Source organism: Saccopteryx leptura, chromosome 3, assembly GCF_036850995.1.
Source record: "Saccopteryx leptura isolate mSacLep1 chromosome 3, mSacLep1_pri_phased_curated, whole genome shotgun sequence".
NCBI lineage: Eukaryota > Metazoa > Chordata > Mammalia > Chiroptera > Emballonuridae > Saccopteryx > Saccopteryx leptura.
The window spans coordinates 140,305,570-140,329,716 of record NC_089505.1 but is presented as its reverse complement, the minus strand read 5'-3'; the positions used below and the strand labels follow the sequence as shown (position 1 = coordinate 140,329,716).

At 41.7% G+C, this 24,147-nt stretch overlaps 1 protein-coding gene across 2 annotated transcripts in view; it reads right to left on the bottom strand.

Annotated features, from left to right (window-relative positions):
* Nucleotides 1-24,147, bottom strand: part of PDE4B (phosphodiesterase 4B) — a 523,623-nt gene that overhangs the window by 105,052 nt on the left and 394,424 nt on the right. For both annotated transcript variants that reach the window (XM_066376496.1, XM_066376497.1), the window contains 3 exons: nt 14,377-14,413; nt 14,183-14,253; nt 3,899-3,948 (listed from right to left, as the gene is read on the bottom strand). In XM_066376496.1, coding sequence (XP_066232593.1) covers nt 3,899-3,948; nt 14,183-14,253; nt 14,377-14,413 — 158 coding nt within the window. The remainder of the gene's footprint in view (nt 1-3,898; nt 3,949-14,182; nt 14,254-14,376; nt 14,414-24,147) is intronic.

Here is a 24,147-nt window from a genome sequence, read left to right as displayed (position 1 = left end):
AGAGGAGAGATATTTATGTTGTAATAATTTTGGTTAAACAGTGAAAAGGTTACTTCAGACTGAGAAATTTGCTTTGATTTCCCTCATGAATATCCTAGTTAATGATTGATTTGCAAAGCAAATGTATCAATTTAATCACGGTTTCTGACAATCAGCATTTAAAATAAATTGCACTGCTTTCATTCAGAAGCATTTAAAATGCTTTTTAAAAGGAATTGCCTTTTCTCTCTCTCTCTCTCTCTCTCTCTCTCTCTCTCAAATTTGCTTTTATACAAGAATCTAGTTACCTTAGCCAGGCTTTCCTAACAAAGTGGATTATTGCTAAAACGGGGTAAATGATTGTGTTTCTCATATTTTTTTTATTATCTTGGATCGCAATTCAAATACATGAGTCTTCAGGGCTAATAAATGAACACCTGATCTTAGTATCATGAACAATGACCTTTTACAACAGCACTCTGGCTTTCGGTTCTGTTTGCTCAGAGCCACTTATTTTTCATTCCCCTTTAAAGTTTCTATTTAAACACACCTCTTTGTCATATGCTGATAAATATTAAAATAACAGGAAAAAATCTGCCTGACTCATTTAAGCTGATAATAAGAACAAAACACAGGATGTGTCTGTGTCCTCTTTTCTCTTTTGACTGTGTTTCAGCAGTAAGATTTTGAAACCTATAATTATGTAATAATTGGGTATCACTACATTCCCTTCCCGATGAAAAGCCAGGATATTTGTAGTTTGCCACAATGACGGACAAAAACAAATTGCCTAAGTGGTATTGTCATTTCTTTGTTCCATTGTTTCAAAAGAACCTAGCAAAAGGCTCTAGTTGCCAAGCTGTAGTTACTGTGCCAATAGCACAAAATGACCTTTTCAGCAGCATCTTTGGTTAAAGAGCTAATTTATAAAACCATAAACATCACATTTCTCTTAATGTATTTATTACAAGAAGAAGAAAACATAGTTTAAATATTTGAACTGGGCCTTTGCTGGTTGGCTCAGTGGTAGAGTGTCGGCCCAGTGTGTGGATGTCCCAGGTTCGATTCCTGATCAGGGCACACAGGAGAAGCGCCCATCTGCTTCTCTATCTCTATCTCTTCCCTTTTTGCTTCTCTCTCTTCCCCTCCTGCAGCCATGTCTTGATTGGAGTGAGTTGGCCCGGGCACTGGGGATGGCTCTATGGCTTCTGCATCAGATGCTAAGAAGAGCTCGCTTGCTGAGCAATAGAGCAACACCCTAAATGGGCAGAGCATTGCCCCCTATTGGACTTGCCGGGTGGATTCCAGTTGGGGCGCATGCAAGAGTCTGTCTCTTTGCCTCTCCTACTCTCACTGAATAAAAAATATATATATATTTGAACTGATTCAAATTTTTGGTGCATCTGAGAAAATTTGGCTAACAGAAATGTGAGTGAAGGTGTCTCACTGGTAGGCCAGTATGACAAAATGATATTTTCTAAACCACCTCCTTTAATCTCCAAGTATGTAATACCAGTATTATATTAAAACACTCTATCTACTTTCTTTTTATAAACTTCTAAAGGAAATAGTACATTAGCACACTAGGCTTTTGAAGTCCATAGATACAGTACTATTTTCTTCTCTCTGATTCATATTATGGCACTTTAGAAGTAAACTCTACCAAATATCTTCCTTTTTCACTTTTGTTCTTGTTCTCAATCATTTCCTCATAAAATATATATATATTGTATTTTTCCAAAGTTAGAAGAGGGGAGGCAGTCAGACAGACTCCTGCATGAACCCAACTGGGATCCACCTGGCATGCCCACCAGGGGGCGATGCTCTGCCCATCTGGGGCTTTGCTCTACTGCGGCCGGAGCCATTCTAGTACCTGAGGTGGAGGCCATGGAGCCATTCTCAGCACCCAGGCCAACCTTGCTCCAATGGAGCCTTGGCTGTGGGAGGGGAAGAGAGAGACAGAGAGGAAGGAGAGGGAGAAGGGTGGAGAAGCAGATAGGTGCTTCTCCTCTATGCCCTGACTGGGAATTGAACCCAGGACTTCCACATGCCAGGCCAACACTCTACCGCTGAGCCAACTGGCCAGGGCCCTCATAAAAATATTTTTAAAGCATGCTCCATAAATATTTCAGAAGTCAACATAACAATGAAACTTAATGCCTTTGTTCCCTTCTTTTATAATAAAAGTTGGGTTTTTGTGTTATTTCCATTGTCCTTATGGCCATGGCGCCAGTAAGAGAACATAACATCTGCTGGAAACATGGAAGTGTCGGAGGAAACATTAGGTGCAGTTAGGCAATCTCACTAAAAGTTATTGGACTTGTGTGTCTTGTGGTTTTACTTGGGACCACTGACACACTAGTGAGGTCAGGTCAAGGGGAAGAACTCCATTTTGCACTTTAAAAAATGTTACCTAAGCCCTGGCCAGTTGGCTCAGTGGCAGAGCGTTGGCCTGGCATGCAGGAGTCCTGGGTTCGATTCCCAGCCAGGGCACACAGGAGAAGCGCCCATCTGCTTCTCCACCCCTCCCCCTCTCCTTCCTCTCTGTCTCTCTCTTCCCTTCCGCAGCCAAGGCTCCACTGGAGCAAAGTTGGCCTGGGCGCTGAGGATGGCTCCATGGCCTCTGCCTCAGGGGCTAGAATGGCTCTGGTTGCAACAGAGCAATGCCCCAGATGGGCAGAGCATTGCCCCCTGGTGGGCGTGCCGGGTGGATCCTGGTCGGGCGCATGCGGGAGTCTGTCTGACTGCCTCCCTGTTTCCAACTTCAGAAAAATGAGATGAAAGATGAGAGGAAATAAAAATAAAAATATCAGTGGAAGCCAAGAAGATAGATTATAAGGAATGGGTCCACATAGTATGACAGTTTGCATGGAGATAATACATAAACATTTTGACCATATATTTCATAGTTATTACTTTTGAACTCATTTAAAGCTTAGTAAACCACTTTGCTATTTGACTCCTTAATGTTCTTTTAACTTCAAATCTGTTTATGGAACTTTAAAAATTCTTCTATTTGAATGAAATTGTCTAATGGCACAAGGCATTTCTAATTCAAAACTGGTAAACTGAAAACTAATATGAAGGTACTGTTTCCTAAGCTATTTAGAAAAGAAGTAACATCATTCCTTCACAAATATAAAAGTAAACACGTTTTGACAGTAAGTTGCCTCTTGTGAACTAATTTCTGAAGCTCAATTGGCAAGAAGAATAAACCCAAAACAAAACCAAAATTTAAAAAAAAAATGCTTGTTTTAATTTGCTTAAGTGAGTTGAGGGTTTTACACAATATAGCTACTATTGTTCAGATCAAAGGCTTTATGGAAAAAAATAATGGCCCTTATAATAAAAGGGAAAAAGCAGTAAAAAAACAAACAAACAAAAAAAAACACCTCTGAGGAAAAAAAAAATTGGGTGACGTCTACAAGAAATGATTTGTGACCTAGAAAAAAGCCCTTGGTTTCACACTTGGAAAGAGTGTAGATTCAAGGGGCATCTATGATTGACGCGGAGAGGAAAACCACTAACAGAGCCTGGGGGGCCCTCAGGATAACGGGGGCAACAGGGCCTTTGAGGTTAGGTCTCCTGGAGTTCGCCGAGGCCAGCAAGCTGAGGCCAAGCTGCACCATCACTACAGCTCTGCCTCCTGTTCCTCTTCTGGGAAGCAGCATTACCGCTCATCTATCACATTCTGAAAGTCCGGGCATACATGTGATGGGAAAATCATTTGATACAGCTTTTCATTCAGTTTCACAAAAAATGAGGTCAAGCTCTAGTATGCTTTTGAAAAAAAAGTCACCAAGAGAAACACTTTTGAGGGCCATGATACACAAACAAATGCTATTATGCTAGAAAAGGTTCTGCGTAAGAGGCACACTTATTATTCTGAAACATGTAGACAGGCCATGGCACGGCTTACCTTGCAGGTTGACTCTGGAGACAGGGGGCTGACTAGCAGCTGGGGACCTCCTGTGGAGACAGAGTGAAAAGGCGTCTGAGTCTTTGTAGGAGTATACTCTCCCCGAGATCACTGAGGAGTTTCCCAGGTCACAATGAGCTATCAAGTGACATAATGCCTTCTCCGGAAGGCGGGCTCCTGTAACATGCGTAGATGACTGCAATTCTCTCACATCCAGACGGCCTGGAATTTCCCTGTGCACGGATTCCTGGATGCTCCTACACTCCAGGAAGGAAGTCCTTTACTCCAGGTCCCTCACCACCTCCTCCGTTTTAGTTTCCCTGCGCTAGGAAGCCCTCATAAGAGGATATCCTTGCTCAGGAAGGGTAACAAATGTGAGAGCGAATCCCAGCTCCTTCAGGCAGTGCTGTAGAAAGTTACAGCCTGAGGAGCCCTTAGAGATCAATCAGTCCAGGCCTCTCATTTCTGCACCTCGGGGACCCAAGACCCAGAGAGGTAAAGCCACTCACCAAAGGTCACACAGCCACTAGGAATGCTAATTCGAGTTCCTTAGTGTATGGAGCGGTCTTTTCAGGGAGAAACTGGGTATTTATTATTCTACATCATAACAAACCTGCTGACGTCAAGATCCAAATGGAACAAGCAAAGTCATGCTCCACAGATACTGGGACTGCTTCTCCTTTTCTTTCTTGTTTTTCTTTGTTTCTACTTTTTCTCCCCCCACATACCAGTTTGGCTGCCCTCACCATCCTTCTTATGTTTTGCAGATCTGCCCAGTGCTCCTGCATTCCCCATGCATTACCGGAGAACCTCCCAGAAATAGTACAGAGCAGAGGCCTTCCGAAATTGGAGTGCATCAGGATCTCCTGGAGGCTTTCTGAGCCATGCTGGATCTTTCTCCATGGTTTCTGATGCAGTCAGCCTATGGCACGCTTGAGACTTTGCATTTCTGACTAGTGCCCATGAGCTGATGCTACTGGTGTGCGAATGACATTTTCAGAATCGCTGGTATAGAGGACTCTCTGACTCATTAATGATCAGCAGGATATTAGCAAGGAGCAAGAGAGTGGGATTCTAGGCCAGTGGGTCTCTAAACATAGGTGACGTCTGACTCACGTGGGCAACTGTAAAAATAAGGAAACCGTTCCCTATCCTTGGAGAGTAGATTTCAGTATATCTAGGACGAGGCCTAGGAATCTGTAATTTTTTACTTCTCTATGAATTGTGATGCACAGGCAAGTTTGGGAAAGAGGCCAAATTCTAAATGATAGAGAACGGCCCGCAAAGGTGTTGCAAGGGAAAAGGCTCCCTATAGGGGTGACCACATAGGTATTTCCCTAGGTTTTTATTAAGTGCTCCAAATTTAGTTTTGATCCCTTCGGGGTAATATAGTTTCTAGGCAACTATATCTTATAGCAGCGGGGTCTGATGGACAGGGTTCACATGAATCACATTAATTAGCTAGGTAGGGGATCCTAGCAAGGTACTTGTAAAGCCTTTGTGGCCTGTGTGAAAGGGAAGGGAGATTGCCCTACAACGACTGCTTTGTTCTGCTGGGCACTGTGCTAAGTACTTTTAAGCTTCCACTGGGAACGTTATTATCTCATTTTAAGGATAAAGCGGTTGAAGCCCAGAGAGGTTAAGAAACATGTACATGTGGTTTATAACTGGCATGGGATTCCGAACTAAGTCTTCCTGAATTCAAAGGACGTGTAACTTCTGTGATTCCACCTGCTCATATAACACCAGTACTCAAACAGAGGACTGTTTTTTAGAAAAATTAAGAGATTAAATTTCAAACTCCTTAACCTGGTTCAAAGTCCTCTGCTTTTTGTTCTCAGTTTGCTTTCCTTGGTTTCTCTCTCTGAATTCCTCCCTGACACTTCATTTCAAACCACTGACTGTCTGGTTGTGCTTATGCATCTCATACTTCACCTTAGTAGCACTTCAGAATGATAATTTAAAAAGCACTGTTCAGATAGTGTTCAAAACAGAACTCCTTAATTTAAGTGTAAACTTTATGCAGGCAGGGAACAACTTGTTCCCTACTGAATCTCTAAAACCCAGAATGGTCTTCCACATGCCAAGTACTCAGTAAGTTCTTATTGAATAAAGGAATGAATGAATGAGTGAGCTAACTCAGACACTGCCAAGGCCAGATTTTATCTCTTCCTTGTTCTTGAACATGTGCTATCACTTTCCTAACACTGCTCAAGCCATTGCCCTAAGAGGGAAGCTCTCCCTGCACAAACTCACAAATCTAAATACCGTCTAACTTGCTGTGATGTATAATAAAGTTCAAAATTCAGTCTTTCTCCTATTGCCCCATGGAATGTCCTAAGTGAAAGGAATGATAAAGGTGTTATTTGTTACGTTAATAAGGTGACTTTTGGAAAGTCCCTGGAACCAGTTGCCAGAGGAACCAATCTTGTGATTTGAGAATTGGAACTTTCAGCCCCACCCTGGACCTCAGGGGAAAGGAAAGAAGGGTATGGGCCCTGGCTGGTTGGCTCAGTGGTAGAGCGTTGGCCTGGCGTGCAGGAGTCCCAGGTTCCATTCCTGGCTAGGGCACACAAGAGAAGCGCCCATCTGCTTCTCCACCCCTCCCCCTCTCCTTCCTCTCTGTCTCTCTCTTCCCCTCCCACAGCCGAGGCTCCATTGGAGCAAAGTTGGCCTGGGCGTTGAGGATGGCTCCATGGCCTCTGCCTCAGGCGCTAGAATGGCTCTGGTTGCAACAGAGTGATGCCCTGGATGGGCGGAGCATCGCCCCCTGGTGGGCATGCTGGGTGGATCCTGGTCGGGCGCATGTGGGAGCCTGTCTAACTGCCTCCCAGTTTCTAGTTTCAGAAAAAAAAAAAAAAAAAAGAAGGATATGGAGATTGATACAACCACCAATGGCCAAGGATTTAGTCAATTATGTTTGTACTGAAGCCTTTGTAAAAACCCAAAGTTACTGGGTTGGTTACCATGCGGAGACTGGCTTGTTCAAAGAGCCTGTGGATGCTCCCGCATACTTTGTCCTATGCATTTTTTTCCCATCTGGCTATTCCTGAGTTCCATCTCTTTCTGATAAAGCAGTGATCTAGTAAGTAAAAATTTAGTTCTGTGAGTCACTCTAGCAAATTAATCAAACACAAGGTAGGAGTAGTTGGAACCTCTGATCTAGAGCCAGTAAGTAGGAAGCATAGGTGACAACCTGGATTTGTGATTGGCATCTGAAACTGGGGGTAGGGACAGTTTTGTAGGACTGGTGAGATCTGATGCTATCTTCAGGTAGACAGTGTCAGAACTGAGTGGAATCGTGGGGTGCCCAGCTGGTATCATGGTGAATTGCTCTGATGTATGGGGGAAAATAAACCATACATCAAAACTGGTGTCAGAATTACACTTCTGAAGGTCAAATGCCATCTTCTCCAATGGATGTCATCCTCTTAGCTAAAAATTATCTTCTCTCTAATTTCCCATGGTGCTTTTTTGATACCTTTAGGAGTATTTCCTCATGTTACAATTCACATGGGCACATGGCATCCCAATCATTAATCTGTGGCCCATTGATGGCAGAATCCAGTTCTGATTCTTTTTCGTATAACCTCTGCAGGACCCACCAACTTGCCTCACAAACAGTAGGAACTCCATACATATTGGTGAATTGATGATTAAATGAACCATTGATATGAAAATGATTCAAGGAGCCAAATATCACATGAATGTTTAATCTGGTTTCCTTTTTCCCCATAGAGTCTTGGTTCTCCCTACTACTAAAACACAGCATGCACTCCTGTTGCTGGGCCCTTGCAAGTTTAAACCAGCTGACTGCTTTCCCGTCCTCTGTTAGTGACAAACTCCTTCACATGTGCTGGGACTTCACACAGGCATCACCTCCTCCGAGGAGCCTTCCCTGCTGTATGGAGTCTTTGCCTGTGCTACCTGTAGTTCCTATGCTTGCCCCATCACACAGCACTGCTCATGCTGGATAACAAATCCCCTTTTCCTGGCCATTTCCTCAACTCACCTGAAAGAAATATAAGCAAATCTGAATCTTATTCATCTTTGTAACCTTGGAATCAGCAAAATATTTGGTATGATATACCGTATTTTTCACTCTATAAGATGCACCTGACCATAAGTCACACCTAGGGTTTTAAGGAGAAAAAAAAAAAAAATTCTGAACCAAATGGTGTGTTTAAAATATTTAATGAAATACTGTATTTTTCGCTCCATAAGATGCACAGGCATTTTCCCCTCCACTTTTGGAGAGAGAAAAAGTGTGTCTTATGGAGCAAAAAGTACAGTAGGTATTCACTATGTAGTCATTGGATTAATATATGTTTATAATAATTTTATTTTACCTAACTTCCTGAATTCCAAAAAAAGGCTTTTATAAAAGGAGACATTGAACTAAAAGACCCTATGTGCTGGAAATTTCTCCTTTCTTAATAACATAGCTACTCATGGCACCTAATTCTTCCAATGGCTTCTTAAAATTACAAAAATTACATAATTTTTTTTGTCTTAGGAGTTAATTTTGAAACTATAGCTTTCATTTAGAGTTGTTACATAATTCAGATACACATCTGTGTCTATAAGCTGTGAAAAGGCAAGAACCATGTTTATTTGGTTTATCACTTAGACCTGGAACAAAAAAAAAGAGCTTCAATCCATTTTAAATAAATGAACTTGATACATCATAAATTATTTCTGAAAACTGCATTATGGCTTATAGGGCATTAAAGTGCCAATTAGAAGACGAGTGCCAGAAAGAAATGGCAGTGGTTGCTCAGTTTCCAGTGGTCCCCAACTTCTGGAAGAACCATAAAAGTTATATGCCTGAGTTGCTGAAGAAGGTAACATTAATAGGAAGGCTACTATGGCCCCAGCAGTGAATACGTTTCAGCCCTGAAGAACAGTGGAGAGAGAACTGAAGTACGAATATGAAGAGAAGAATCCTAAATCTGACTCTGGCTCCTTCCAACCATAGAGCCGCAGGGAACCCACTGAACCTCTGTTTCTTCCTCACTTGGGGAGAGCAGGCAGCAGATTTACAATGTGCCAGGTCCTGTGTGAGGGGTTTTACCATATATTTCCCTACGTACTCTGAGAAAATTTGTCCAGCTCTTTCCAACTCTGAATGTTCAAAATTTTATTATTCTCAGCAAATTTAAACTCCATGCCAAAATACATAAAGCAATAAAAGAAACTTCAGCTGTACACTGGGAAAAAAAAATTAAGTGGTTATTAATTCTGTCTCAAAGATTGCATGTGAGTGGATTGAATTGTGTCCTGGAAGAATTCTAATGCAGAGATGTCCCATGCTTTCCTGAAGCCACTGGTGATATCTGTGAGGTTAGTGACACTGTTGAATGACAGGGGATATACCTCTTTGCCCCCAATACCAGTCCCTGGTCAGACTGCTGAATGGCAGGCACTCTCACTCACACATGTGATTTCAGCAGTCTGAAGGCAGTAAATGCTTTAGGGGCACTTATCTAAATTTACAACTTAAAATGAAAGCCATATTTTCAAAATTAACTCTTGGGACAAATAAAATACAGGGTGTTTTTTTTGTGTGTGTGTGTGTTTTTTTTGTGTGTGTGTTTTTTGTATTTTTCTGAAGCTGGAAATGGGGAGAGACAGTCAGACAGACTCCCGCATGCGCCCGACCGGGATCCACCCGGCACGCCCACCAGGGGGCGACGCTCTGCCCACCAGGGGGCGATGCTCTGCCCCTCTGGGGCATCGCTCTGTTGCGACCAGAGCCACTCTAGCGCCTGGGGCAGAGGCCAAGGAGCCATCCCCAGCGCCCAGGCCATCTTTTGCTCCAATGGAGCCTCGGCTGCGGGAGGGGAAGAGAGAGACAGAGAGGAAGGAGGGGGGGGGAGAAGCAGATGGGTGCTTCTCCTGTGTGCCCTGGCCGGGAATCAAACCCGGGACTTCTGCATGCCAGGCTGACGCTCTACCACTGAGCCAACCGGCCAGGGCCAGAAAATACAGGTTTTAATGGGAAGCCAAGAAATACAGGCCCAATCAAGCATTCCTCGATGGAACAGTTCATGAAAGTACCAGGAAATCACTTCAATGAGACTTTGAGATGTTCCTCCTTTGGGTGGGAGAGCTCAGGAGACAATGGAATGCTTCTACACAGAGCAAAGAGCCAAAAGATAAAGAAAATCTTGACTTCTGAGCAGTATGGTTCTACGTGGGAGTTCCTTTCCCGTATAATAAACCACACTCCAGATAGCTCATGAAAAACACTCCAAGGATGTATGAGTGTTTAAATGTTACATTCAAGGCAAGGGGTAGCACTCCAGAACCCAAAACAAATACCTTAGAAAATAGTTTCCGAGTTCCGTGAATCTCACACATTAAGTTGTTGGGATAAGTGAGTATGTAGAGCGAGGGGGTCAGGGAATGCTCTCAGTACGGTGGATCCATTCTTGGCAGGTATTCTTGTCTTCAGTTTTCTTTATCTGTTTGAGGGTATTGACTATCTAAGAATAGAACACAGTGTATTAAATGGACCCTGTCTTGAATTTTTGTTCATTGGTGTTGGTTTCAAGAAAGTACTTGAAATCAGTAAGAGGATCAGCTCTACAAAGATGGGTATGGATTTGAGAAAGATCATTATCAGTGATGTTACTGCGGAAAATGTATTCTACTTGGTGAGTGTGGTTTGGTTGTGACCAAAGATGAAACAAAGGGCCATGATTTGAGGGATGGTCCTCGGCCAGAGTGTGAGAATGGGCTCTCAGTCAGCTCTGATTATGGCAAACATGGTCGGAGGGTAATAAAGTTCCTGAAGGTTTTTGTGGCTCAAACCACCCAAGTCTATAGAAAGATCTAATTCTAGAGAAAGTACCTTCAGCTGAGTACTAATCAGCTGAGTTAGGTGGAATGCCCCAATACTTAAGATACCCCTCTGATCCCTCCCCCTTCCCCCCAACCCTGGCTCCCTGGAGCTATTTAATGTAGTGATCTTGAGTCCTCATTTGCTAAGAAGCCTTTGAAAGTGTCCTTATTGATTTCTTCTTCCCCAATTCCAACCTTCACCATCTTGGTACAGGGATTCATTCTTCATATTTTTATTCCTAAAAACACTCACATAGCTCATGTTTCTGCCTCAGGCTCTCTGATCAAAGACTTCAGAAATTTCTTCTCTTGGCCTGACCTGAGGTAGTGCAGTGGATAAAGCACAGACCTGGAATGCTGAGGGTGCCAGTTCGAAACCCTGGGCATGCCAGGTCAAGGCACATATAGGAGTTGATGCTTCCTACTCCTCCCCCTTTCTCTTTCTTTTCTCTCTCTCCTTTGTAAAATTAAGATCTTTAAAAATAATTTTTTTTTCCCACAACCCAGAAGACGTAATGGAGGGAGTGAATGAAAAGAGCACTGCAATGAGAGTCAGGATAGCAGGTTGCAAGTATGACCCCACTATTCACCAGAAGTGCTATGTTCTTGCACAAATCATTTAATCTCCCTAAGCTTTGTTTCTTTATCCACATTGTGGGGGCAACGGTATCTTCCATGAATACCATTTATGGTGGTTGAACTGAAATAATGAATGTGAAGTCCCAAAGTATTACACTGTTTCTAGAGTTAGGGAGAGAAATAAACTACCAATTTTAATAGCTCACATTTATTGAGTATCTACTATGTGCTAGATTCTGTTATAAATACCTTATAAGGATCAACTCACTTAATCCTCAGAATAACCCTATTTTACTGAGTGGGAAACTGAGATGTAGAGAGGTTAATTAGCCCGTCACATAATTTTCAAGTGGTAGAATTGGGTTACAGAGCCAATAAGGATAGTCTCAAATGCCATATTCTATTTAAAAAAAAAAAAAGGTAGGGAAAGAAAAGATATCACTTCTGAAAAAGTAATGTCTTAAATAATTGGTGGTTTTTTTCTCCAATAATTATTTACTCAGAATTCATATATATGATGAATATTTATAGGACACTCACTATGTGCCAGGGATTCTGCCTGTTCTTGGAAATTCAAGGAAAAGTGAATGTAATTCTTAAGAGGCCCCAAGAAGCACATTGTCCAGGGGTGGGCAGAGTTCCATAAACGGTGTGATAAGGTTCACAGAGTCTTCTGGGGCCACTGAGGTTGCTCAGCCTGACTTAGTGTGGTCAGGGAAAGCATCCTGGTGAAGGTGATTCTAGAGATGAGTTATAAAGGACAAATAGTATTTAGTCAGGCAATCACTGGCAGGTGGAGAGAGACATTGTAGGACGAGATAACAGTTATGTCCAGAATCAATGTGGAGAATAGAACATGCGGAGAACAACCTGACCACAATTGTTCGAATGTGATCCCATGTGGTCAGAGACCTGGTCTGACTTTCATCACTGTATTACCTGGCACTTTCTATTATAATGTAAGCCCAAAGGGAAGAGAACTTGTATGCTTTGGTCACTGTTGTATCACTAGTGACTGGTACCAAGTGGGTGTTCAATAAATATTTCTAAAATATATACGTATAGGCCCTGGCCGGTTGGCTCAGCCGTAGAGCGTCGGCCTGGTGTGCGGGGGACCCGGGTTCGATTCCCGGCCAGGGCACATAGGAGAAGCGCCCATTTGCTTCTCCACCCCCACCCCCTCCTTCCTCTCTGTCTCTCTCTTCCCCTCCCGCAGCCAAGGCTCCATTGGAGCAAAGATGGCCCGGGCGCTGGGGATGGCTCCTTGGCCTCTGCCCCAGGTGCTGGAGTGGCTCTGGTCACGGCAGAGTGATGCCCCGGAGGGGCAGAGCATCGCCCCCTGGTGGGCAGAGTGTCGCCCCTGGTGGGTGTGCCGGGTGGATCCCGGTCGGGCGCATGCAGGAGTCTGTCTGACTGTCTCTCCCCGTTTCCAGCTTCAGAAAACAACAACAACAAAAAAAAACCAAAAAAAAAAAAAATATATATACGTATATGCATGAATGAATAAGACCACTAAATAAATACTTACCAGGTGAATTACTTAATAAATGGCTAAACAGGGAGTACCACTGCAAAAGAGGCTGGGTAAGCATCTAGTTTTCATGTATATTGCCTCAAATATAAACCAAACAACCATCAGTCAAACTAACTTGAGTTGGAGCATAAAGTGTTTTGCTAGCCAAGTGTCCACTTTTAAACTTTATCTGCATGGTAACAGTGAACTATTGAAATGCCTCAAGCTGGAGAGTGACATGGTCAAACAGTGTGTGAGCAAAACCACGCTGGTGGCAGTCTGGGGAATGGTGGAGAGGAGAGAACAATGGTGGAAAGATCCCATTGGGTATGCAGAACTCCCAGAGGAGATTCTGTTCCAAGTTGGAGAACAGTGAAATAAAAAGAAAAATTTCAACACAAGCTTTACTCTCACTTTTAGCAACTCCACCCCATGAACATTTGGATCAAAGCAAATAGAGAGTGATGAATAATTCCACGAAGAATGAAGAGACAGAGTGTTCCGTAGCCAACACTAGCTGGAAGATCAGGGACTTAGGATTTGGCCCCGGTATGGCTATCACCTATGATGTGGTTGTTAGTAAGTCTGGGTTTCCCCTCCTATGAAATAAAGAGGTTGAATCAATGGTTTCAAAGGTCTTCTTCAGCCTTACTATCCCAGGATCATGGACTCTATGACCTTGTGAGCCCTGTGATGACCTTTTAAAATACTGGCAAATGAACTGCATCACATTGAGACTCAGGTTAAAAGGATTTTGGAGAAGAAAGTTACTGTTAGGATATCAAGTTTAAACTCTCCATTTTACAGATGAGTGAATGAAGGTTCAGCGATGTTAACTGAAAAGGTCAAGGTTCTGTAGTTTGTTGGGGAGAAAGGAGAAGATAATCAAGTTGCGTGAACCTATTTATATATTATCAAAAATTAGACTATTTGGACTTGAACTTTTTGGTACCTTTAATCTTAACTTTGAATCTTTGAATTTGTTAATAACTATACCAAAAGAATTTTAATAGCATTTATGTCCATGACTGATAAGTATTCATACTTTTCAAAGTAGTAAATATAAAAGTCAACAAAAATTCTTATTTGTTGAACTCCTACTGTCTTGTAATTGTTAAGGGTACAGAGATGAATAAGATCCAGACTAATTTCTAACATTTTACCAGTTCTAAAATACTATGGTACTCCATTTTATTTTCAAATTTCATCATGTATCTTAATTAAGCTTGGATGGCAGATTTCCATGAAATTGTGAGTCTGTGCATGTGTTTGTTTGTTTTAGATGTTGTTCAATGGTTTCGTCTGTATGAAAGTGATTCCTAATTGCACATAAAATCCATACTTACTTGTTGGATGTCCCATGAAGGTTTGTCAGGATAGTGAAGTTGTTTCGCACACTTCGCAAGCTGGCAAGGACCTATAAGAAAAATGTTTCAAATGTTGAGAAACAGAATAATGTAAATGGGAGGGTTTAGAAGTCACACTTAAAAGCTATATCCAGGATGGAGTGAGAGTGATCCAGGTCCAGCATGATACATACCTGGGCAAAAGGCGTTACAATCAAGTCATCGCCGTGCCTGGTGAAAAGAGAGAAAAGAAACATTTAAAAATGCATTTGAATTATAACTGTGTAGCCCTGGCCAGTTGGCTCAGTGGTAGAGTGTCAACCTGGTGTGTGGAAGTCCCAGGTTCAATTCCTGGTTAGGGCACACAGGAGAAGCGACCATCTGCTTTTTCTCCCTTCCTCTCCCCCTCCTCTCTCTCACTCTCTCTTCCCCTCCCACAGCCATGGCTCTATTGATTTGAGTGCGGTGTTCCTGGGCACTGAGGATGGCTCAGAGGAGTCTCCCTCCAGGGCAGGTGCTAAAAATAGCTTGGTTGTTATCATGGCCCCAGATGGGCAGAGCATTGGCCCCAGACAGGGCTCACCAGGTAGATCCCCATAGGGCACATGCAAGAATCTGTCTATCTTCCCTCCTCTCACTTAAATAAAAAAATAAAAAGTAAATAAAAAAGGAATTATAACTGTGACATATATGCTGCAATATTAAATAAACTTTATCAGAGTTAGCAACACAAATGTTATACAAGTCCTTCTACCTAGATATAAGACAAGACTGATTCAAATGGGGATCTCAGGAACTTGAGAGAAAAAAGAAAAAAACTACCAGTTTTTGGCTCTTAGATTTATAGTGACTATACATTAAAGCATTTGCAAGTAAGCATATATCCTCAGGGTATATTCCCATTAAAGAGCAGACTTAGAGTACTGTAATTCAAAGCAACTTGTGGATTTGGGTTGCCAGAGCCAGGAAATTTAAAGGGAGGGTTGCTCACGGGCACAGACAGAGTTGGAAAAAATGGCCTAACAGTTGGAATAAAGGTTAACTTTGGATTTCCTGGCTTCTGTTGATTTGAACCACAGCCTTAATGCCATTTAAACACAGATTTCTGTCTGCAAATCCCATTACTTTTTGTTTTTAATATAAGCTTTTTTCCTTAAAGTACCCAGGGAAAAGCTTTTAATGGGAGAGTGTGAAAGGAACCTACTATTACCCTATCATTGCTACTCATTTTGTCCCAGAGATCTGAGTAAGCTGTACCTCCTGATATGTAAATTTGTACTTAGGAACAGTCAAAAGTGTGTTTTCAGAAACGTATTCTCTCTCTGGTATATGCTTTGGTGATGAATCTACTTAAGGCCATATGTAGCAAACTCTCCATCAAAGTCATTAGAAGACCCGTTGGCCTGAGCTGCAGACACAACCTTAGGCAATTTGCTATCATAATGTGAATCATAACAGCCACAAGGAAGTCAGTTGACAGGCAGCTTTCCTCACCGTCTGATCTGCATGCTCTGTCCTCAGGACCACCATACAAATATGGTATCTTATTAGTTAATTATGTGAATGCAACCATTAATTGTTAAGCACCTGCTCATTACCAGGCATCGTGTGAGTCCTGGGGATTCAGACTTGAACACATGCGCATGAGGGCCTCTTCTCTAACAAAGGCCTTATTTAATATAATACTTTTTTCTTTTTGCTATTCTGATTGAATGTTTTTTGCTTCCTTATATTCCAAATTGCTGATTTGCTTCTCAGCTTGTTGTAGTACTATACTGTTAATTCCCTGTAAGTTATTCTTTTTTTTTTTTTTTTGTATTTTTCTGAAGCTGGAAACGGGGAAGCAGTCAGACAAACTCCTGCATGTGCCCGACTGGGATCCACCCGGCACACCCACCAGGGGGCGACACTCTGCCCCTCTGGGGCGTCGCTCTGTCGCAACCAGAGCCACTCTAGCACCTGGGGCAGAGGCCACAGAGCCATCCTCAGCACCTGGGCCAACTTTGCTCCAATGGAGCCTTGGCTGTGGGAGGGGAAGAGAGAGACAGAGAGGAAGGAGAGGGGGAGGGGTGGAGAAGCAGATGGGCGCTTCTCCTGTGTGCCCTGGCCAGGAATTGAACCCAGGACTTCCACACACCAGGCCAACGCTCTACCACTGAGCCAATCGGCCAGGGCCTGTAAGTTATTCTTCATTTCAATTGCTATAGCTTTCATTTCTGACTGGTTCTTTTTTATGGTTTCTATGTCCTTTTTATGCTTATTATTTCTTTGTTGAAATTCTAAGTTCCTTGAGTGTCCCCAACCCTTGTTTTGAACTCCATATCTAGTAGTTTGCTTACCTCCATTTTGTTTACTTCTTTTTCTGGAGACTTCTCCTGTTCTTTCATTTGGAACACGTTTGTTTGTCTCTGCTTTTTTTGGATGTTTCTGTGTGTTTATTTCTATGTATTTGGTAGAGTTGCTATGTTTCCCAGACTTGATAGAGAGAACGTGTATAGTTGGTGTCCTGTAAGGCCCAGTGGCACAGCCTCCCAGTCACCCCAGCTGGGCGCTCCAGGTGCTTCCCTGTGTGGGTTATGTGCACTGTCTTGTTGGAGCTGAGCTTTGTTTGCTGTTGGTGGCCCTGGTAGAGACCTACCCCCCAGGTCAATTGGATGCAAGGATCGGCTATGGCTGCAGTGAAGGAGTTGTTATGTAGGAGTTGACCCTACAAAGCAGGACTTGGTTCAGTGGGGCTTTGGTGCTCATTGAGTCTGCCCTTTGAATGTGTTGCTCATGGCAGTGGTAGGATTGTATTCTGGCACAGTACAAAGCTGTCCATGGGGTGCACCGGCTCTAGGACCTCCCAGAAAGTGCAATGTCAGTCACTGCCTGTTTCCCTGCCTGGGGCCAACTGGCACAAACTAGAGAGCAATGTGCAGATGGCCAGCTGCCACTAGTGCTGGGCCAGGGGCCACTTAGCAAAAGGTACGGGGTACGCAGAGGCCAGATGCTACATGCTTGAGAGATTTTAAGAAAAGTTTGAAGCATGAGGCAAGAGAGACCATTTATATGAAAAACCACTGAAAACAGCTTGGGAGGGTCCACAAGTTGGGTGGAGAGGGATCTCAGGGAATCGCCTGGGTGGGGAAGACAGTGTGAGCCAGGTTAATGGAAACTCAGAGATAGAGCCTACCTGATGGCTCTATGTGTGTGTGTGTCTCAGAAATGGCCTTTGCCAGCACTTTTGTCTGGCAGAAAGCTGACCCCCTCCCACAGTTCTTGCTCTGAAGCCTGACAATCTACTTCCTCCTCGTATATCCCTGGTTCCTTTCAAGCTGTTGCCCTGGTGCTGGGGCTCAGAAGGAGGGAGTCCAAGTGAGTCTATGCAGATCACAGTAAGTGGAACTGCTGGGACTACAGCAGCCCTTTGTCTCTCTCAACCACAATCCCTGCTGGGTTTTACAGCCAGAAGTGATGAGGACGTCTCTTCCTGGCTCTGGACACCAGGGCGAGGGGGCTTGCTGTGGGGCTGGTCCCCCTCACTCCTCAAGAGGAGCCTCTGCAGCTGAGATAGCTCTCCTGATTTTAAACTGCCACATGTGGGTGTGGGACCAGCACCTTCTGCATCTCTGTCCCTCTTACCAGTCTCAATGTGGCTTCTTCTTTAATTCCCTTGTTGTAGCACTTCCATTCAGCCATATTTTAAGCAATTCTGAACGATGGTTGTCCTGTAGTTTAGATGTAATATTGATGTGGTTGTGGGAGGATGTGAGTACCATGTTTATTTATGCTGCCATCTTGACCGGAAGACCAAGGCAAATACTCTTATATCCATTTTATAGCTAATAACAATGCTCAGAGAAAAGTTTAGCAATGGCTTAACTAGCACATAACTAATACATGAAAGAACTTAAGACTATTTGATTCCAAAAGTCTGTGCTTTTAATCATTATGTTTTCTGTTTTATGATGACTGTATAGTTGACAGATTGAGTTATACAGAATCCATGACTCCCTCCCCCCACACACAATTATAACATAGCAAGGAAGACAGAAAAATATTCAAAACACTGTAATAGATAGTATAAATACAGTATGAGACATACAAACATGGATAGTTAACGGGGTGTGAAGAAGAGGTGATATAGATGAGAGGAAATAGGAATGTCTGAATGGGTGATGTAGAAGATGAACTTCTAAGGGCAAGCTTTAGTGGCATGGATGGTGAATACTACCAATGAGAGAAACTGTCAGAACAAAGGCATTGAAGTGGAAAAGTACTGAACATGCTCACTGGGATGCCTGGTGGTTGTTTGGGTGGAGCCAAGCACATTAACTACAGACATTTGTAGATGATAAGACTAGACGTTCCCCTCTACCCATATTGTGGACAGAATCGACAATGGGTTGTGGCATTAGTGCTTAACTCCCTCGCAAGAGATGAGCCAGAGATTTTTAGTGAGGTAGGCAAACAGAAAAGTGCTTCTGAAATTAAAATGCTGTGGACACCAAAGGATACATTAAAGAGACGAAAGAGCCAGGAAAATAATTAGCGGGATAGTGCAGTCATCCAGATGAGATGAAATAGGTGAGGCAGAAGAAATAGGAAAAGACAATTTGAAGAGACCCTAAATGTCTTGCTAAGGACTGGCTATTTAATTGGATAAGGGGGTCATAAAACAACATTATTTTCTGTTTTAAAAATGGGTACTTGGATAGATGTAGGAGTGGCCTACAACAGGGGGGATTGTTAAGTCAATGGCAGGGGGTGGCTTTCTGAGGTGGGAGGCCATATATAAAGCCAAAGGAAGAACGTCAGGGGTCCTGCAAGGAGCCAAGAAGAGACACAGAATAAAGAGGTAAGAGGGAAGCAGTTGTGATAAAGGCAACATGATAAACTGTATCTAGAACTGCCCCTTCCTATGCTGTTTTCCTAAGATAAACTTCAGCTGGGTGAAATATCTTGTTATTTATTTAGATTTTTGTTGTGAAATTCACATTGTTCTTAAGACATTGAGGTGAGTTGGGGATAAAGTCATGGAGTTAGAGTTAAGTAGATCATCTTTGACTCCTGGGTTTCTGGAGTCTAAATATTCAACAATAGCTAGATAATATAAGCAAATCTCATGCATATGTAGACCTAAAGCTGCTGTATTGTTGCATAATGGGAAGTTACTAAAACTGTACAAACTAATGATTAAGGGTAGTAAAGAAACATTAACAGGGCACCATGTCAACATGACTATCATTATGGAACCTTTGAAGTTTAAGAGAGCGGAACATTTTATAAGCAGGAGATAGAGTTGCGGATCCCCAGCACTGGCTCCTTTAAAGGGATTTGAGCTGCAAAATCTAAGGCTGTATGTCAACAGCTGCTGGAGAAATGATCAGATAATTCATGTACAGGAAAAACCAAACCAAACCAAACAAACAAAAAACAAAACTTGTATTTGAGCACAGCTAGGTTATTTACAAAACTACGCTAAATTTTTAAATCAGAATTTGACATAGTAATCATTAAAGAGAAAATGACATGGCAATAACAAACCACTTGGTTGGTTATGAAAAGCAATTGATGTATTTAGTTTCCCAAACTACCAGAGAGGGCTGTGCCTCTCAGGAAGGCGGTCAGATATTCAGAATCATGGCACCAGCATCATCTAGTGACAAAACCAGCACATTACAGTTTGATAGAATAGTTGAAGATGAGAACACTGGGTTTTAGAATTGAGCGTAGGTGTATCTTAAACAATAAAATGTTTTTTTTTTTTAGAAACCAAAAAACTTACTCCCTACTGCTATATTCTAGATTTTATTAATTTCACCTTTCTCTGTTTCATACCTATGACAACAGTTTTACTTGTATTTTTCAGACAGACATACTATCTGAGTTAAGAGAACAGGTTCTGGGGCCAGACAGCACTGGTTTGCTTCTCAGTGACACGACTGCTAACTAAGAAACATCAGGCAATCTCTCTATGCCTCAATTTCTTTATCTGTAAAGTGTGGTATAATTTACAACAGAGCTTGATACATAAAAGCTCTTTAGTTACTTGGGTATATAGTTATCCTTATTAGTTGTAGGTATGGTTGCTATTACAATTAAACAATTGTTGTTTTATCATCCCAGCTGGTGAGAATTTCTTTAGGATAGTCATTATCTGCTCCTGTCACAATCAAGAGAGCTATTAAAATTGTACTTTGGCATTTACAAAACATTTTCTTATACATTATTTCATGTGATAAGAGAATGTTCTTGACCCTAGAGAACAGTGCAACCACTTATCTTGTTGGTCAAGATTGAAACCTGATGGTCAATCACCAATCTCTGTTGATCCTAACTTGCAAATATTTATTAACCTGCTTTAAAATATTATTAATCTGCTCTAAGCTAGATTCCCATCCTCTGTTTTGTGTATCACCAAAGCAGCTTTGGTCTATAGGCTGCTCACCTCTCAAACCAGTCTTCATACTGGAATCAAAGCTATCTTTCAAAATCTTTCCTCTGATTACGTATTTTCCTGCTGCAAAGCTTCTAGCAGCTTCCCACCGTTTGCCTGCAGCATAAAGGCCAGCTCCATTGCTTAGAGCTGAGAGCCTGCATGATGAGGTTCCCACTTACTTCTCTAGCCTCATCTCTCACCACTTCCTCATCCCCTCCCATTTTTGGCTTCAGCCACACTGAGCTGTGGTTTCCCACAATGCTCCTAACAACTAGAGTTAGGTAGCACGTGGCCCTTCCTCTTGCACCCCTTCTGCTTTGCTAGCTCTTCTAGCTTAGCTGTAACTCCTCAAAGGTGGGTATTTACCTGTCTGGCCGGAGACCTCTCAAAGTCCTGTGCATGCTTTTCTATGACTGCTTTACTTTTTAGCCTCCTTGAAGACACAGAAATGTCCAATTTGTTAGCAAAGTGCCTAAATTTAAGTAAGTTTTTATTCTTTTTTTAAAAAAAGAAACAATGAATATGATCCTCATAACATCTAGAAAGATAGTATGAGATTAGTATCATTATTTTAACATTTCATCCTCATTTAGTATCTGTTTATGTTCTGGATATTCCATGGTTTAGTCTCTCAGGTTCCCTGAATTTAAGCCTTGGTCCCCCATTTATTGGGCAAGTTACTTAATCTTGCTGTCTTCCAATGTTCACATCTTTAAGACAAGAAAATTATAATACCAACCACATGGGGGTTATGGGGATTAAATGAGTTAAAATGTGTAAACTACTTTAAATAGTACATAGCACAAAGGAAATGCTCAATAAATGTGCATTTTTATTTACAGATAATTTAGACACTATAAAAGATTTGCTGTCTTAAAGCCATGTGTGATAGTAGTAAGTCTAACTCAAGCCTTAGATGCTACATTGTACTTTTTTGGTAGTCCATCAATCAATAGGTATTAATTTAAGTGAGCTGTTAATTCTCTCTTTCCTCTTGGTTGTTAGATCTCAGTTCCCTTGACTGCTGGCTCTAGAGACAACTTAGTACTCACATAAATGGTGGCTTTAAGAAGTTCCTTGTCTATATAAGACTTTGCAAATGGGATGACCAAATGAAGAAAACATAGATCTTTCTTCTTTGTGGCTGTTCAGGTGAACAATCAAACTTGATCCTGTCTAGAGTGATTCTGGCCACAGTTTTGGGCAAAATAACTGGCCTCACTAGTTTCCCATACTTTCTGTTCCTATTGGGAAATTTGGTCTACAAAGATATGTTAGAAATGACTACAACACAGGAACTGAAACCAACAGATTATTGCCACATCTAGGAAAGCATCTGAAATTTCTTTTCTGGGAAACAATGGTGATCTTGTTTGCTTTACTAGAAAGCTTTATGTCAGTTTCTTTTGTTGTTAAAAGTAAGACCACTTTAATTTTCTATTTATATTTTTTTACTCTGTTAACATCTTTTCACTCTCTCGCCCCACCTATATTTCTTCTTACTGTTCTGAAAGAGTTCAGATGAGAAATTTTAAAAAGCCAGTGTTGTCTCTACTACTAGGTTTTAATGACGCAAAGTTTTCCAACTTACATAAATTCACAACTGCTCTGTGCAGGGTACGAGGGGCCCCAGGACGGAGGCCATGCTGCAGCCTTGATGCAATGGCTCTCACATCAAGACAGCCTTCTTTTCCTTTGCTTTATGGGTATAAGCGGGAGAAATAGTGACAGGTTTGGGCTTTGCTGCTCCTCTATTTCAATTCACCCTGAAGAGTAATAATTGAGTGAAATAGCTTCAAGAGCATTACTTCAGTTTAGCTCAAGATCCCTGTGGGATACTGGGTTTTCCAACCTGGTCTTGACAGCATGAAATACCAGAAGAATCTGGATATTATTTGAGCTCTACTTCTTGGTTTTTTGTTTGTTTGTTTTTTTAGAAATATAAATTTCTAAACTGACAAATATAATATATAAGAGTTTTATTATAATGTTGGAATATCTGCCAAACCAAATTTTGTGCCATTTTTATTCACTGGAAATTTTAATACATGCTATTGTTAGTATCTTTGCTAGCGTGATATTATGTTGCCAGCTGTTCTTTCTTGATAAGTCTGTTGTTTATTATGAAAGTGTGCCTTCCTATCCTTTATTAAAAAGTTTTTTTTTAATTTAAAAATTGAAAGTGATACTTGATAACAACATATACAATCCTTACTTGCTTAAATTTAAAGTTGGCAACATGTTGGTTCTAAAGTTAGAAGAAAATTTTGCTTGTTGGTAAAACTGAAAAGAAGGTAAATCATTAGTATTAAGGACCCTCAATACAAAATCTCTCAGAACTAGATTTCTATTTCTACAGCTATAGTCTGAATTTGACTGTGATTATTAAGGTCTCTTAAACTTCAAATTTTCTGTGACCTTTTGCTTCTAAGTAGGAATCACCAGAATTTAATCCAAAATTTGGTTAGAACCTTCTGAGGAGCCTCTGAAATGAATCTAAGACGCATTATGCTGTTTGGCATAGTGTGAGGGACTGGTAGCCGCCTTCCAAAGCTAGTCTTTTATCTGTGAGATGCCATGTGAATGAAGCTCTAATTAGTTTAAGCTCATCACATTTCCCATGCTCTCTACACGGGAGTCTCTACCTGGGAACTTTCTAGCTGTTTCTCTTAGTGGAAGAAAGAATTCCAGGTATATTCACTGTCAAAGCCCTCATCTCTTTGGTCAGACCTGATCTTCAGCAATGTGGTTACCTTTACTCCAGCCTCAGGTTTCTTAACTGTGCCTTCTTCTGTTGCCTACCTGGTGCTATATTCTACTGTGTAGTTTGAAGAGCATTGGTGGAAAGAGTCCAAAAGTTTTGAATATGGTCCGCCTTAGCTACACCATGGGACACCACATGGCACACAGTCATGGTATAGGGGTAGGTTTCTCAGTCTCTTAGAGTCTCAGTTTCATCATCTATACAATGGAGATAATAATGGCACCTACCTAGTAGGATGGTTATGAAGATTAAGAGAGATAACATAGCCCCTTGGTAAGCACTCATTAAACATTTTACCCATTAGCCCTAGAGTTATGTGAGCGTTCCTCTTATATTTCTTATATAATGCTAACCTCCCTGAGAACCTGTGACCTTTTTGAGAATATCTGGTTTTAACTCATCTGTAATTTTTCCACTGTTTTGTTCATCTTTTATCCATAGAGCCAGTTACTCTGCCTGTCACATAGGAGAGATTCAGTAAATATTTTCCAGGTGAATAAATAAATGAATTTTGGCCTACCCAATTATTAATTTAGGGCAGGGGTGCTTCTATTAAAATTGGCTAGAAGAAATGCCCTGGGGAATATTTTCTTATGGGTAGCTTTAAAAAGGCCCCTGCCTCTTTCACAAGAGGGTGACCCTTTTTAGCTTCCTTTACAACGGAGGAAGAGAGAAAGCCCAGGGGAATTTTCCAAGCTGAAGCCTTAAGGGAGCTACAGATATTTTTATAACATATGATGTTAAAAACAATTGTACGTGTGCCCAGAAACCTTTTAA